Source organism: Stegastes partitus, unplaced genomic scaffold (assembly GCF_000690725.1).
Source record: "Stegastes partitus isolate 25-593 unplaced genomic scaffold, Stegastes_partitus-1.0.2 Scaffold168, whole genome shotgun sequence".
In the NCBI taxonomy this organism is placed as follows: Eukaryota; Metazoa; Chordata; class Actinopteri; family Pomacentridae; genus Stegastes; species Stegastes partitus.
The window spans coordinates 440,173-454,146 of record NW_007577899.1 but is presented as its reverse complement, the minus strand read 5'-3'; the positions used below and the strand labels follow the sequence as shown (position 1 = coordinate 454,146).

Genomic DNA, 13,974 nt, shown 5'->3' with positions numbered 1-13,974 from the left:
AGACATTATTCTTCATAACCCTTCAGTGTCTAGCTGTAGGCGACATAAAGAGATTAAATAGTGCTTTTTTGAGACACAAAGTCGTTGTGTTGATACTACATGTGCATTATTTGAGAGCCTACAAGTCGTGTGTTTAGCCTTCAGGCCTCCTGTATGTGCAGAAGCATCAGAACATCTCAGTCTACTGGGACTCTGGTACATGAATGAACATGTTCCAGACTCACAGCCCCCCATCTGTGTACATTTCTTAACATGCCTGTAGGAGAAAGCCCTTATAGACTCTGCTGTGTTTGCACCAGATCACATACAGTGGAATATAAAATCATTTATAAACGACCCTGCTATGCTCTCTTTCAAACTCAGTGTATATTTAACATACATATTTATTTTACTTTTTTTGTCCCAGAATGTTCTTTAATGCTTTCCCCCTCCTGTTCCATTATCTGGATCAGGGAATGTCTTTATATCACTTATTCATGGGAGGAAAAAATGTCAAGGAAATGGAGGGGATCAAGGTGCACCATGAGAAATTCATGTGTGAATTTTGTGACGTACATCTTTACTCCACAACGTGATGGTCTTGAGTACAGTGCATTTACGTCAGCATGTGGAAGTGAACGTACTGTACATTTCTTTCTTGCTTGTTATTTATTGAAACGTACGGTTGTGATATTTTTTTTTTCCAATTTCGTAAAAAGATGCAAAGATGACGTCTAACTTTACATGTTGCTACAATACAGATATTTTAGCGTCTTTTTCCACTGCAGATGTGGTGACTTGTCATAGTTAGAAACATATAGATTTTTTTAAAAAGTAAAGCAGCACGCTCATTAAAAAAAGCACTGAATCTGAAGTTGGCATTAAAGCTGCAGTAGGCAACAACACGCCCTAAGCCCCGCCCACCAGCTGAGAATGCACACATGCACACATTTCAGTCAAGCTTAACATTCAATGTGGACTTCACTGCTTTTCATATTATCCCACTTAATCTGAGTAAAAAGACCTTTGATTGGCTAACGTGTCCCATCATGGGCTAGATTTATTCTATTTCTCTTCCCACTTGAATTTTGACACGATGTCAGATTTTGAAGATGTTTTTGCTGAAAAATCCTGCCTAGCCCAGAACTGCTCCTACTGTTGATATCTCAGCACATTCATGCTGCCTTACAGCCATTCCTCTCAGATGTTTCACATTGCACTTCACTGTTACTGCCTCTTTTGCACTTCTGGTTAAATACTAAACTGCATTTCTAGTCTTGTGCAATGACAATGAAGTACTTCCACTTTAGTGTATTCATTTACTGTGCTTTTTCTACAACTCATATTTTAACATCTTTGGTGGAAAAGGCCAACTTTGGTGTTTTATTACTGCAGGAACTTTCTGTTTTCATTGCTCGAACCATCCATCCATCATCTATACACCGTTTAATCCTCACTAGGGTCACAGGGGGCTGGAGTCTATCCCAGCTGATTCAGGGTGAAGACAGGGGACAGAAAGATCCCGGGTGTCCTCATTGGGACGCGAACCGGCGACCTTGTTGCTAACCACCGAGCCACCTTGCGGCCCTCGAACCATAACCACAAATCCAAAATAAGAACAAATATTAGTTAGTATCTTTATGAGGAAACGGACAAGAACAATGGAGGGTTTGTGATGTTAGTCTGTGGAGTTGAACTTTATGTAGTCAGTGGTGATGCTAGAGAGAAGAAGACTGCTGCGTAGCGCTGGAAGAGGTGCTAATCGGGCCATTCCTGTGGTCAGAACACGGCTATCAAGTCCCTGCTTTGGAAAACGGCCTATAGTGCATGCTGGCAAAGTGATGCTGTGCAGAGGGACAGCCAGATTGTGGAGATCATTTAATTCCAACTATGGGGAGTAAAAATGTTCATTCTTCAGAAAGGAGCACATCCCACTGTTTTATTATTCTCACTGGAATACCAGTCCAGACACTCTCTTCTTTGGCGTCGCCATCAAATCACTTCAGGCAAAAAAAACACACATCCGCTCGTCCTTTGAAACACTGTCAGGCTTTTGTGTAACCCACCGAAACAGGCTTGACAAATGCAGGAGGGATTCTGAGTTTATTAGCGCAGATTGCTCTCTGACATGTTTGTAATATGGCTTATTACTGTCAAAGTGAGTCACCCGCAGATGGTCCCCGACACTTGTGCCCTCAGAAGTGTTTGGAAGCGGCGTTTGTCGGAGCCAATCGGCTTGTGTGCCTGCGAGGTTTCTAAAAGCTTTCCCTCCGTTTCATCACATCTCCCCCGAGAGCGCGTTGTGTGATGAAAAACTAAAAGGAATCAGGATGAGATTTCTCATAGTAACCAGAAACAGTCCATCAAAAACACATTAGCTTTGGAAAATCTCATCTCTGCACAAAACGCTGGATCGCCTGCTTCCAAACAAGTGCAGCTGCAGCAGCTGGTGGCAGGACGGAGTGTGTGTTTTCTTCGCTGTTGTGTGTGAATCTTTCATGACCACCCCGGTGCAGTGTTATGTAACAGCCTACTGTAGAACGTCCTGGTGCGTTACAGCAGCCATTACTAATTTACTATCTGGCTGAGGGGGAAAAGCCGGCTGAACTTCTAATTTTATACAGATCCCAGGACGCTTAGCTCACACAGGAAAACGCGAAGTCTTCCTGCTTTGAAAACCTTTTTCATGTTCTCTTATTTTATAGCTTAAGAAGTGTTTTTGGATTGCAGACCAGATGTTGGAGAAAATTAAAGAGAAAGATGAAAGTGTGACTCTCCTGCTTTTTGGTGTTGTGCATTCTACCTATTAGTTTGTGTGCTGTAACCCATTTACAAGTATTATTATATGCCAAAGCATCATTATTAACTTATTAAATGCTTTTACCACCATGTTTCCAATGTGATGGCTTAAAAGTCAGCTCAGCATTCCTTTCCGTTCATATATAACGTACAGAAATAAATGGAGAAGACAACCATACATATAAAAAATGCGCTGTAATAATGTAAGGTGTGCAGAAAACTTAAACTGTCGTAGTTACATAAGTGCATTTGTGCCCTTCCCCTGAATATTTCAACTTTGGCCACAATCACTTGTGCATCTTTTAGGCTAACAGCAAAGCCGTGGCCGTTTCTCTGCAGCTGTCGGGAAGCCGCGACAAGCTGTGTTTGTGTCCCCCGAGTCCCCACTGAGTGACTTACATCAGAAGGTGACGCACACATACAAATGTGTGAATCATCAGCCGCTCACTAAAGAAACACACCAGAAAACGCAGCCAAACGAGGAGTCTCAGTCGGAGGCTCAGATCTGGACCGAAGATAGAAAAGAAAACGGCACATCAAAGTCCTTTGGCCCTTTTTTTTATCAACTGGCTCTGGAAGGGCGAATGACACACACTGTTACTGTAGAGTGGAACGAGAGAGGGCTGGTGCAGGGTCTGTTTATGTCAGGCAGCGTATTTATACTTATTTATGGTTCACACAGCCAGAAAATAAACTAATTCTACCAGATTTGAAGGCATTATTCCACCAAAACAACCTGCATTAAAGCCGCCTCATGTCTCTCTTGAAATATAAAGGAATAAATACAAAGATCTCTATTATAAGATGTCATGGTTGAGGGTTTTTTTTTTAGGTTTGTTGTATGTTTTGGGCTTTATATTTGCGTCATATTAAGTTGCTTAAAAGAGAAACTTGGATTCGGATCCACCGCTGTTTGCAATCACTCGAGTCAAAAAGCAGTCATAGAAGTTGTTCCTCTAATTAACTGTGTGTATAATAAGATGAATATGTGTGATTTCCAACAGATTTATTAAGTGAGGCAGTTTTGATCTACTGTTGGGGACAAAGTTTGTTTGGATTTTAAACATGTTTTACCGATAATGATGTAAAATACACAGGCATGGAAATTAGAAGATAAACAGAAGGTGGATTGATGCGTGTATAGATGGACGGTGTGTAAATTAATGATTACAGTTCTGCTTTTATCACTTGTGTCATTCAGCAGCTGTTTTACAAATACTGACGATGCAAAAGGACAGAACTGGTTCAAACAGAACTTTTGTTGTTTTGCTGGTCATTGATTGAATTCATCATTAACAGTTCACACATGTAGCAGGTGGAATTTGTTGTTGTTGTTGTTTTACGAGGAATAACCCTTTACATTTGGGTAGAATTTGTTCATTTTTACAGTTTGGTAAAAATGTTGGTAAATTTTTAACTCATAATGAAAATTTGCTGCTTTTTACATTTGCATCTGCTGATTTTTAAAAAATAAAAATAGTTTTTACAAATGTGCTTGGGGGAACTTTCAGCGTTTTACATTTGTAAAGGGGAAATTTGTATAATTTTAGGTTTGTGTCAAGGATGTTTTTTGCAAATCAGGTGAAATTTCTAACTTTTTAAAGTTGTGTTGGGTAAAACTTGTAGAATTTTACATTTCTGTCATCTGAAATGTCAAAATCACTTCATTTGTGTGGTGGAATATGTGTAAGTTTACAGTACGTGTAAGTTTTCCAAAATGTGAGCATCTTTAACATTTGCCCCAGTTAAATTTGTGTCAGGTAAAATTATTTTTCATTTGTTCAAGACAAAATGCAGATTTTATTTTTTAACACTTTTTTTTTTTTTTTTTTAACAGGTGAAACTTCTAACATTTCACATTTATGTCGGGTGACATTTATTCTAATTTTTTACACTATCTGGGAAATTTCTGGCTTTTTACATGTGTGTCTATGTGAAGTGCTGAGGCACTACTCGGAGGGTTCTGCTCAGTTTTCTGTTGCTTGGATTGCACTTAATTAGTACATCACTCCTACGTGAATTAGATTTAAATAAAACAATAATATATATATAAAAATCGAAATAACAATTTAGAATTTAAGACAACCAATGCCATTAGCTGGAGTATTGCTTTAACCAATTAGAGATTTGGATTTTAAAGAAAGTGACACCCAAGTTAAAAAAAAGAGTTCCCTCTCAACACATTTTAGACACACAAACGTGTCAACTCAGTCGCAAAACCACCATCACTCAACTCCAGTTTTACCAGAGTAATCAAAATGTGGGCAAACCTGCATGAAGCAGCACAAAGTAAGCAGTGGCCAATTATATTTCAAGAAATGTAACCTCTCTGCTGCTCTGCAAACCTGCTGCTCTCTCCTCGCTCATCATTTGCTGCCACTGCCAAGTGCAGCAGGGAGCCAGAGCACGTTTTTGACAACTCACCGTGCTACTCTGCCCTCATCTGGGTCACCTGACAAGCTGACAGTGACTGGGCATCGGGGGACGGCGCCAAGCTATTACACCGCTGACCCCTCGCTTGGCTCTGTGCACCCAGACTCCCGGGTAGGTCGGGTGGGAGGCGAGGGAATGGATGAGGAAGGGCGAAGCGGGGTGCCAGGAGATGAGAAATGACTGAAAACCGGACACGAGAGACGTTTGACTGGGGACAACACTGTTGAGCGCGACTTGAGATGATGGATGGGAGTGTCAACTTGGGGGTCAGGTGTCTTCTTCCATTCATCAGCTCTGCCTGCCTTCTCTCCTCCCCTTTCCACACCCATTTCTATATGTACCGCACCTTCTTTTCTGCTCCTCGACATGCTTTCTTACACGCCCTTATATAGCTGCTGGACGCCCTGCTTCCCTTCAGCTCTCTTATAAATACCCCAGTGTAGTAATATGGCCAGGCCCTGTGTTGATGGGGAACTTCAGTGGGATTTGGGGGACTAGTTTTGGGCAAACAAGTTATAAAACTTACTCTGGCATGTCAGTTTCTTATGCTGTTGGTGTTGTCTTGTCAATTTTCTTCTTTAAAACATACGTCCACCAGCTTATGATTGATTCCATGCAGACACATTTCATGTACTTTGCATCTATTATTGGTTTTCACTCCATTAACACTTCATATCCACAATGCGCTCAAAATGATGCAATAAATGTTGATTTCTTGTGTTGACCCACATTCACACTTCGCTAACGTTATCTCAGGGCCTCAGATTTCTGATAAAGTGCATAACAAAGCCTGGTTAACTCAGACTGACTGACAAAAGTCTATCTTTCCTTATGATGGAGGTAAAAAGATGATTTTTGGTCATAAAAAAATAACCCACATTTTTGAAATGTGAGGTTTTCTGAAATGCTCTCAAATGACTGTAGTGCTTGTAGAAACATGAAGGACGTGATCGTTCTTTACACGAGGTCCTCGGGTGATGTTAGTCCAGTGTGAGTGGAGGTTTAATCATTTGTGTACAATGTCAGTGTGTAAGTTTGGACCTATTTTGTCTCCTGTGAAGGCCACTCCGATTTGTTGTAAACCTGGACGCTGTGACTATTGTGCTTTGCCCTAAAGCGTTACCTCTTCTTGCAGTTGATCGCAAGTCAAGCAGCAATTATCTTTCAGGTATGTCAAGGTCTGCCTCGTGTCTCAAGTGTTTCAAAGCTGGGCTGTGAAATACAGATTCTTCGGCTGCTGCTGCTGCTGCAGTATCTGCTGATTGTTCCACTTCTTCCTCTCCTTGACTGCAGTTTAGTTCTTAAAAAATGGAAAACATGCCTCACAGACCAATGAAGACTGAACTGCAGCAGCTTGGGCTGTGCCAGTTTAACTTGGCATTTGTAAAAGGAAAAGTAAGGGTATATTCTTGTAAGAGCCCCTGTCTAATCTATTAAACTCTAACACGTCCATCCATCCTCCCACTCATTCATCCATGCGACCACCAATGATCATAAAGGGCCACTTCACTTCACCCAAATCATGGAAAAATCATATTTTCTGATAGTTTGGCGCTGTGCTTTTGAGCGCCTGAAACTTCAGCCATCACCTCAGTACAGTGGAAATGAACTGCATTTTATTTGTGTTGCTAAAAGCTTTGAGAATTTACCTTTGTCTCCTAATGCATGGCTGAAATGAAAACAGTTGACAACAAGGACCGAGGAATTCAGTTGTTGAAGCTTTCGGCAGCACAAATAAAAGTGCATTCGGCTCCACTGTGCACTGAGGCTCAGAAATAGATTTCTGTAAAGAAATATTTGGCAGGAGAGGTAATAAAACATCCTTTAGCTCACTAATTAAGGAACTATCGTTAGTATAATCCATGAAAATAGATTAAAAAAAGACGTGTGAAAACTGGAATTCTTAAAGGACTGTATCTTTGCTGGTAGAAGTGACTTCCTGCAGTTTGGGCCGGTTGCCTCTGGAGACGGAACCGACGCCGTTTGCTTTGGTCGACATGTGAGAATATGTTTTTCTCTGATTTGGGAGAACCATGACTATAACCTTTTCCATTCGCTGCTGATATTCTAATCTAATCTAATCTAATCAAGGCCCCGAGTCCAATCACGAGCTACTGCGTCTCGACTCTTGAGACCGAAACGATAAAGACAGTGACGAGCAACACAGCACATACTATCCCACACTAGTCTAGAGCTACTTGTGCTGGTGCTTTGGGGAATCTGGTGGCTTCTGAATGTTCTCCATTTTGCAACGCTGCTTTGCGAGCTGCTACATAATGCTTTTGACTCACCTCATTTCAAGGGGCAAGCATCACTCTAGATCCTGCAATTAGAAGTGAGAACAAACGGAGAGTCATGTTGTGTGTGTGTTTCCAGGTAGCTGATCAGTGTGTGTGTGGGGAGAAGGAGACGTGTATGTTTACAGTCAACATGCATGTATGCAGCGGCTTTACTTTTTGCACAGTGTGAGCTCCTCTCCTTTCCACCACACCTGTCGCAGCGTCTCTTCCCCTCGACATAGTTGGCTCAAGTTCTGCCCCTCTTGTTCTTCTGGAAACCCTGCTGTCCGTCCTCCTCTCGCTCCGGCTATGAGGGCTGTCAATTGTTGGCTTCGGTTTCACTCAGATTTAGAAAGTGCAAGGCAGCAGTCCAACGCTTTCGCCTTTAAGGCCTTGGAGATGGACATGAAATGCCAAGGGTTTTGCTCGTGTAAATGAAACTAAAAGTATGTTTTTAATAGCGTCCTGGGATTAGGGAACGTCCTTCATGGGCAGATGATTGAATAACAGTCAGAGATAAAATCAGCGCACAAATGGTGCAAGTTTCACTCTATCTGCCTCTTGTCCCAACTCCCCCACCTCTCCCTGTCCCTCTGTGCAGCTCGCAGCTCAAGTTCTGGACGATCTGGACGACGAGGACATTGGATTCGGTCTGGTGGATGAAAAGAAGGACTCTGCTGTTGCCAAGAAGCTGGGTGAGACGCACACAGACGTTCAACTCTTTGGCTTCTTTGGACCAAATTCAAACACTTTTCTACAGCTAATAAACCACATCAGATCAGATATTTTACCCTGATTGGCCCGTTTGTGTCTGACAGGTGATCAATCAGCTTTGAATTCAGTTTAACAATTTAGGCAGCAAAGACAGAATCTGCTCATTGATTGTAGAATTTGATGTGTTTTGGAGTCACTTGCTCGTCCATGATCACCACTAAATGAATACATAACTGACTAATAAAACATTAAGGGACAAAAACTGTCACATATATCACCTCATGACAAGAAACAACCATTTGAATGGGATTTAAACTGTAAATGTCTACCAGGAAAAGGTTGATGTTTGAAACAACGCTGCCCTCGAGTGTTCACCAAACATATCGCAGCTGTTTCGTGACTGCTGATGAAAATAAAGGAAAACAAGGAAGCAACCACAAAGTTCTATGTGACATAAAATATAGGAGTAATACTATAGTTTGTAGCGATATACAGTTTGATAAACATACAAGGATTTTGCGGGAAAGGCTGTTAAAGTGCACACATGAGTTACGATTGTGTAACCAAACTTTCTGCGGTCAGGTCTGGACGAGGTGGAGAGCATTTACATCTTTGCCGACAACGAGATCATCGAGTACGATGGAGAGCTGGCCTCCGACACCCTGGTTGAGTTCCTCTACGATGTAAGTGGTTCGATTCAGACGATGTTTTGGTCAAAACTGATACAGACTGGTGACAAATTAAAAGTAAAAACCGATATAAAGTGTCTCGGTAAAGGAGGGAGGCGTGAGTTGAACCATTATGTGCTGCCAGAACAGCTTTAGGGCAGCTTGGCACTGATTCTCCAAGTCTCTGGAAAAATTCTTCCTTCGGTTGATGCTGCCTGACACTCAGGCTCTACGGACGGTTTCCTTTAACTTGTCACCTATCTGCACTGGAGGTGACTTAAATACTGCACAGCGTCACCTGCTTCAATTCAGTGGAAAAATGTCCGCCACATACTAGGACAGATGTCACTTTTGCTTCCTCCCACATTTATATATGCATCATCTCTGCCTCCTGTCAGGTCATCGAGGACCCAGTGGAGATCATCAACAACGAGCGCGAGCTGAAGGGTTTCTTCAACATCGACGAGGTTATCAAGCTGGTCGGCTTCTTCAAGAGCGAGAAGTCTCCTCGTAGGTTGAAGACGAGGATCTAAAGAGAGAGTTTCTCCTGTCTTTCTATACAGAACCACCTTTACGAGCTTTAAAAGAAAAAATGCTGTTTTTCTTTATTTTGTCCATCCAGATTTCATCGAGTACGACGATGCTGCAGAGGAGTTCCACCCATTCGTCAAGTTCTACGCCACTTTTGACCCCAAGGTTTGTTTTAGTGTTTGAGGAGCTAACATGAGTAGAGATGAAATACTTTAACCTTGTAACAATACAGACATTAATTTAAAATGATTATATTGGTGAGCTTGACCGCAAACTGAACGGATAGTTTTTGTTGCTCTGCGTTTGTTTTAAAATACGATGAACTCATGCTGTGCTGCTTCTTAAAATTCATTTTCTGTTTTCTCAGATTGCCAAGAGGCTGAAGCTGAAGATGAACGAAGTTGATTTCTACGAGCCGTTCATGGAGGAACCCGTCACCATCCCAGGAAAGCCCTACATCGAGTCTGAGCTCGTTGAATACATTGAGCAGCATGACAGGTGAGACGCTGTGGGAAACCTAAGACACTAATCCACCATCCACTGGTGATAAACCATTCTTAAGTCGGATCATTTACAGAATCTAATGCTAATAATATATAACCGCATCCTAAACACAGCTATCATATCATATCTATAGAGATGGCAAACATTCACACATAATATCTTGGGACAGATGTGTTCTGCAGGTACCTGGAGTATGACGATGTGATTTTTGACATTTGAATGTTTCAGGCCCACTCTGAGGAAGCTCGAGCCTCACAGCATGTACGAGATCTGGGTAAGAGAAGGAAAATGTGTCTAATTAATAAAAACCGAACCATTTGCATACATTTACTCAAGTGTGAGGTACACGTTACTTTCTACTTCCACTCTAGTCCTACAGTTCTTTGAAAAAGTACTATTTAGCTTACTGCATTGATTTGATCACTTTAGTTGTAGTTTAATAAGACAACAGAGGAAATAAGCAACATAATTTACTTTGTATATTGCAGATTAATTGATCCCTGGAGAGAAATTCACAGCCTCCAACTACACAGACTCGTTAAATCATCTTTACCAGCTTCACACTAAAGTTATTTAACACACATTTATTCTAATCCAATAATATACATCATTCTTAAATGTACCATTAAGAATACTTTGTCATCTGAGTAGCTCCGAGTACTTATTCTGCCTTCATCCATTTGACGATAATCTTATTTCTCTCCACCAAAGTTGAACTTCTTATTAATCAGTGCAGAGCAAAACTGGAGGAAATCTTGCCATTAAGGCCCTTTTTGTGTTCACAGGAGGATGATATCGATGGAGAGCACATTGTTGCCTTTGCTGAGGAGGACGACCCTGGTGAGCTTCTACCTCTTATAGCGTTCATATTATCTACACAGTTGGAAGATTGAGTGTGTAGCTACTGTTGGATACCTGGCCCATGACAACACCTGCCCTTTAAATCATTCCCTAGATGGTTACGAATTCCTGGAAATCCTGAAGGAGGTGGCACGTGAAAACACAGATAACCCCAACCTCAGCATCATCTGGATCGACCCCGATAACTTCCCCCTGGTACGAATGTTTCACACTTAAACTGCAAATCAGCTAGTGGGCAAATTATTGATGCTGTCTTTACGCAAACTGCTTATTCAAAGTCACAGTCAGTTAACAGAAGACTACTTGTGTTACTGTGTCAAGATATTTAACTGTGATCTCTAACCATGCCCTTCTTTCTGTCCGTTTCTCACCTTTAGCTGGTTCCATACTGGGAGAAAACCTTCCGCATCGACCTCTCGTCTCCTCAGATCGGTGTGGTTGATGTTGAGGACGTAAGAAAACTTGCGGTTGGCTGTCCGGTTCATAAATGTACCCTTCTGGCTCTCTAACTGGTGAACACAGTGGAGGAGACCAAAAACAGAGCTTCACTTAAGCAAACTCAAATGCAATGACATCACTCATAATCAAGACAAGAAACCAAAACAGCAAATTCCTCAAAACACACATTACAAAAAACACAAGTAACTCCTAAATTAAGTTGGACAGCTGCTAACTGGAGCTACAGTCTTCACCAAGACTCTGGTAACTCCCACACTAAGGCTGCGCTCAGACAGCAGGCTAAAGTGACCCAAATCCGTTTTTTTTTTTTTGCCCCTATGCGACCTGGATCTGATCTTTTCACGACAGTCTGAACAACACAGATACGATTTTTTCAAATCGTAGCCACTTGGATATGTGGTCCTAAATCCAACAGGGATCTGACTTTTTGCCATGTGACTTCTGTCTGAAAGGCGAGGTGGCATTTATCCGACCTACGCTTCACTGATACACAATGAACATCTCTGTACAGATGTTGCTGCCACTGCCCCATAAAACGCCATGGCTGAAAACCTCTTCCATTTTAGGCTTCTCATTAAAATGATTAAGTTGAAATGTGCTGGCTCTGGTTGGACAACAACTTTAAAATCACAAGATGCACTCCACCGTTACCATCCATGTTTACTTCCGTTAACACTGAGCACACTCACTGCGTGTGACGTAGTCGTGTCCTCTTCTACGCATGCGGGACACTTTTGGGTCGTATGAAGTTCACACAGGAGATCACATACGCATCGCATTTAGTCGGAAATGTGAACAAACTCGCAAAAAAATCTAAATTGAGCATCAAGTCCTGCAGTCTGAGTTGGCAGAAGTTACATTTGAACAAAGAAAACACAAAGACACACACCAAGAGGCACCAAGCTGTTCACATTAAATCCCAGCCACCCTGACTGTGAGGTTGGTTGTTGATTTACAATCCAGGTGTGTTGACTGATGCAGCTGGATTGGCTGAGGGTAGAGGGAACTGGGTGGTGGTCCAATCAGGAACGAGAACAAGCAGGTGTGGAGCTAATCAGCCACAATGACTGGCAGGTGGGGCTGAAGCAGGCTGTCCAGCACCAGCTACACCGGATTTCATGCCCCTCCTCTCCCATACAGAGGCCTCAAGGGATCCACCCCAACACTAGACAGCACAGCCACCAGGGACCATAACACCTGATCACAGAACTTTGCTTGAGAAGATTCTTTTTGTCCATGTAATAACTTAAGTTGCTGTGTGCATATTTTTGATCCAGCAGATTTTGTCATATTTCCAAAAGAATGATGCATGTGTTTCAATCGTTTTGTCATCAAAAATGAGGAGTTATGGAAAGCATTAGAAACCCAAAACTGCCCCGATATTTACAGTTGTGTGTTCGCAACTTACATTGCATTGTGTACATTTCCCCTAATTTCTTCAGTGGTGGTGGTGAGTGCAAAGGTAGCACGACATAATAGCCACACAAGTGGGAAATGTCTGACTACATCTATCAATGAAAACAATACACAACTATACATTGCACTATTAACCACACTTTCTCGTAGGGGAAATCAGCCACTGTTTCTTATCAGCTTCCAGTAGTGATGCAGTAGTTTTTTGTCATTTCGACAGTATTTGTGTGTCTGTTCTCGGCAGGCTGACAGCGTGTGGATGGAGATGGACGACGACGATGACATGCCTACAGCCGATGAGCTGGAACAGTGGATTGAAGACGTTCTGTCTGGAAAGATCGATCCAGACGATGACGATGACGACGACGACGACGACGACGATGACGATGACGATGATGATGATGACGATGATGACGACGACGACGACGATGATGATGATGACGATGATGATGATGATGACGATGATGATGATGACGACGACGATGATGATGACGACGACGACGATGACGATGATGATGATGACGACGATGATGATGACGATGATGATGATGACGACGATGATGATGACGACGATGATGATGACGATGATGATGACGATGATGACGACGACGATGACGAATAAATGTTTACTACCATCTTTCACTTCACAATGTTTTCGCCAGTAACGGCAAAACCCCAAAGTAGCTCCACCGTTTTTCTTACACCTTGCAGCGAACACACTTTGTGCCTGTTTGCTCTTTGTACGGTTTCCTATGAGGGACAAATGTAACGACCCGATGGGAAGCTTTCACTGCCAGTTAGGGAAGGAGATTTTCAGAGAAGCCGAGAATGTCTGTGTTCTCTGTTGATGAACAGGGTTGCAGCTTAACTTGTTAGTGTTATTTGTCCTTTGTGACTGTACAAAAATGTGCTCATCTCTCACCTCTGGCCTTCACAACGAACGTGAGCGAAGAGGTTGACGGACTCTCCTGACATTTTCTAGCCGATATCACAGACCTGGGTCCCCCCCTTTCTCATTTTCTCCAGTTTACTGTAAATCTGTTCCAATGACACATTTTCTACTTGATGAAGAGAAGAAACACTTTCTTGTACTTTTTTTTGTAAAAGTGAATAAACCTAAACTCACTAGACAGTCTTAAGATCATTACAGTCTTGGAAAAGTAATATACCGGATAATAAAAATTGCAAAACAAGTTGTTTCTGCTCTCATATTAAAAATGAAAGAAAAACCATTTTAAAACAATGCTATTTGTTGTTGTTGTCAGACTAAATATGATACCATGTGTATTTGTGTGTGTGTGTGTGTGTGTGTGTGTGTGTGTGTGTGTGTGTGT

At 42.0% G+C, this 13,974-nt stretch overlaps 1 protein-coding gene across 2 annotated transcripts in view; it reads left to right on the top strand.

Annotated features, from left to right (window-relative positions):
- Positions 1–13,880, top strand: part of casq1b (calsequestrin 1b) — a 25,405-nt gene extending 11,525 nt beyond the window's left edge. Inside the window, exons 2-12 of one of the 2 annotated variants that reach the window (XM_008279710.1) lie at positions 6,347–6,379; positions 8,092–8,185; positions 8,787–8,887; positions 9,271–9,382; positions 9,495–9,568; positions 9,771–9,901; positions 10,136–10,181; positions 10,693–10,747; positions 10,863–10,963; positions 11,146–11,220; positions 12,885–13,880. In XM_008279710.1, coding sequence (XP_008277932.1) covers positions 6,347–6,379; positions 8,092–8,185; positions 8,787–8,887; positions 9,271–9,382; positions 9,495–9,568; positions 9,771–9,901; positions 10,136–10,181; positions 10,693–10,747; positions 10,863–10,963; positions 11,146–11,220; positions 12,885–13,262 — 1,200 coding nt within the window. In that variant the 3' untranslated portion in view covers positions 13,263–13,880. The remainder of the gene's footprint in view (positions 1–6,346; positions 6,380–8,091; positions 8,186–8,786; positions 8,888–9,270; positions 9,383–9,494; positions 9,569–9,770; positions 9,902–10,135; positions 10,182–10,692; positions 10,748–10,862; positions 10,964–11,145; positions 11,221–12,884) is intronic. The other variant, XM_008279711.1, reaches the window with a different exon arrangement.
- Positions 13,881–13,974: the final 94 nt, after the last annotated feature.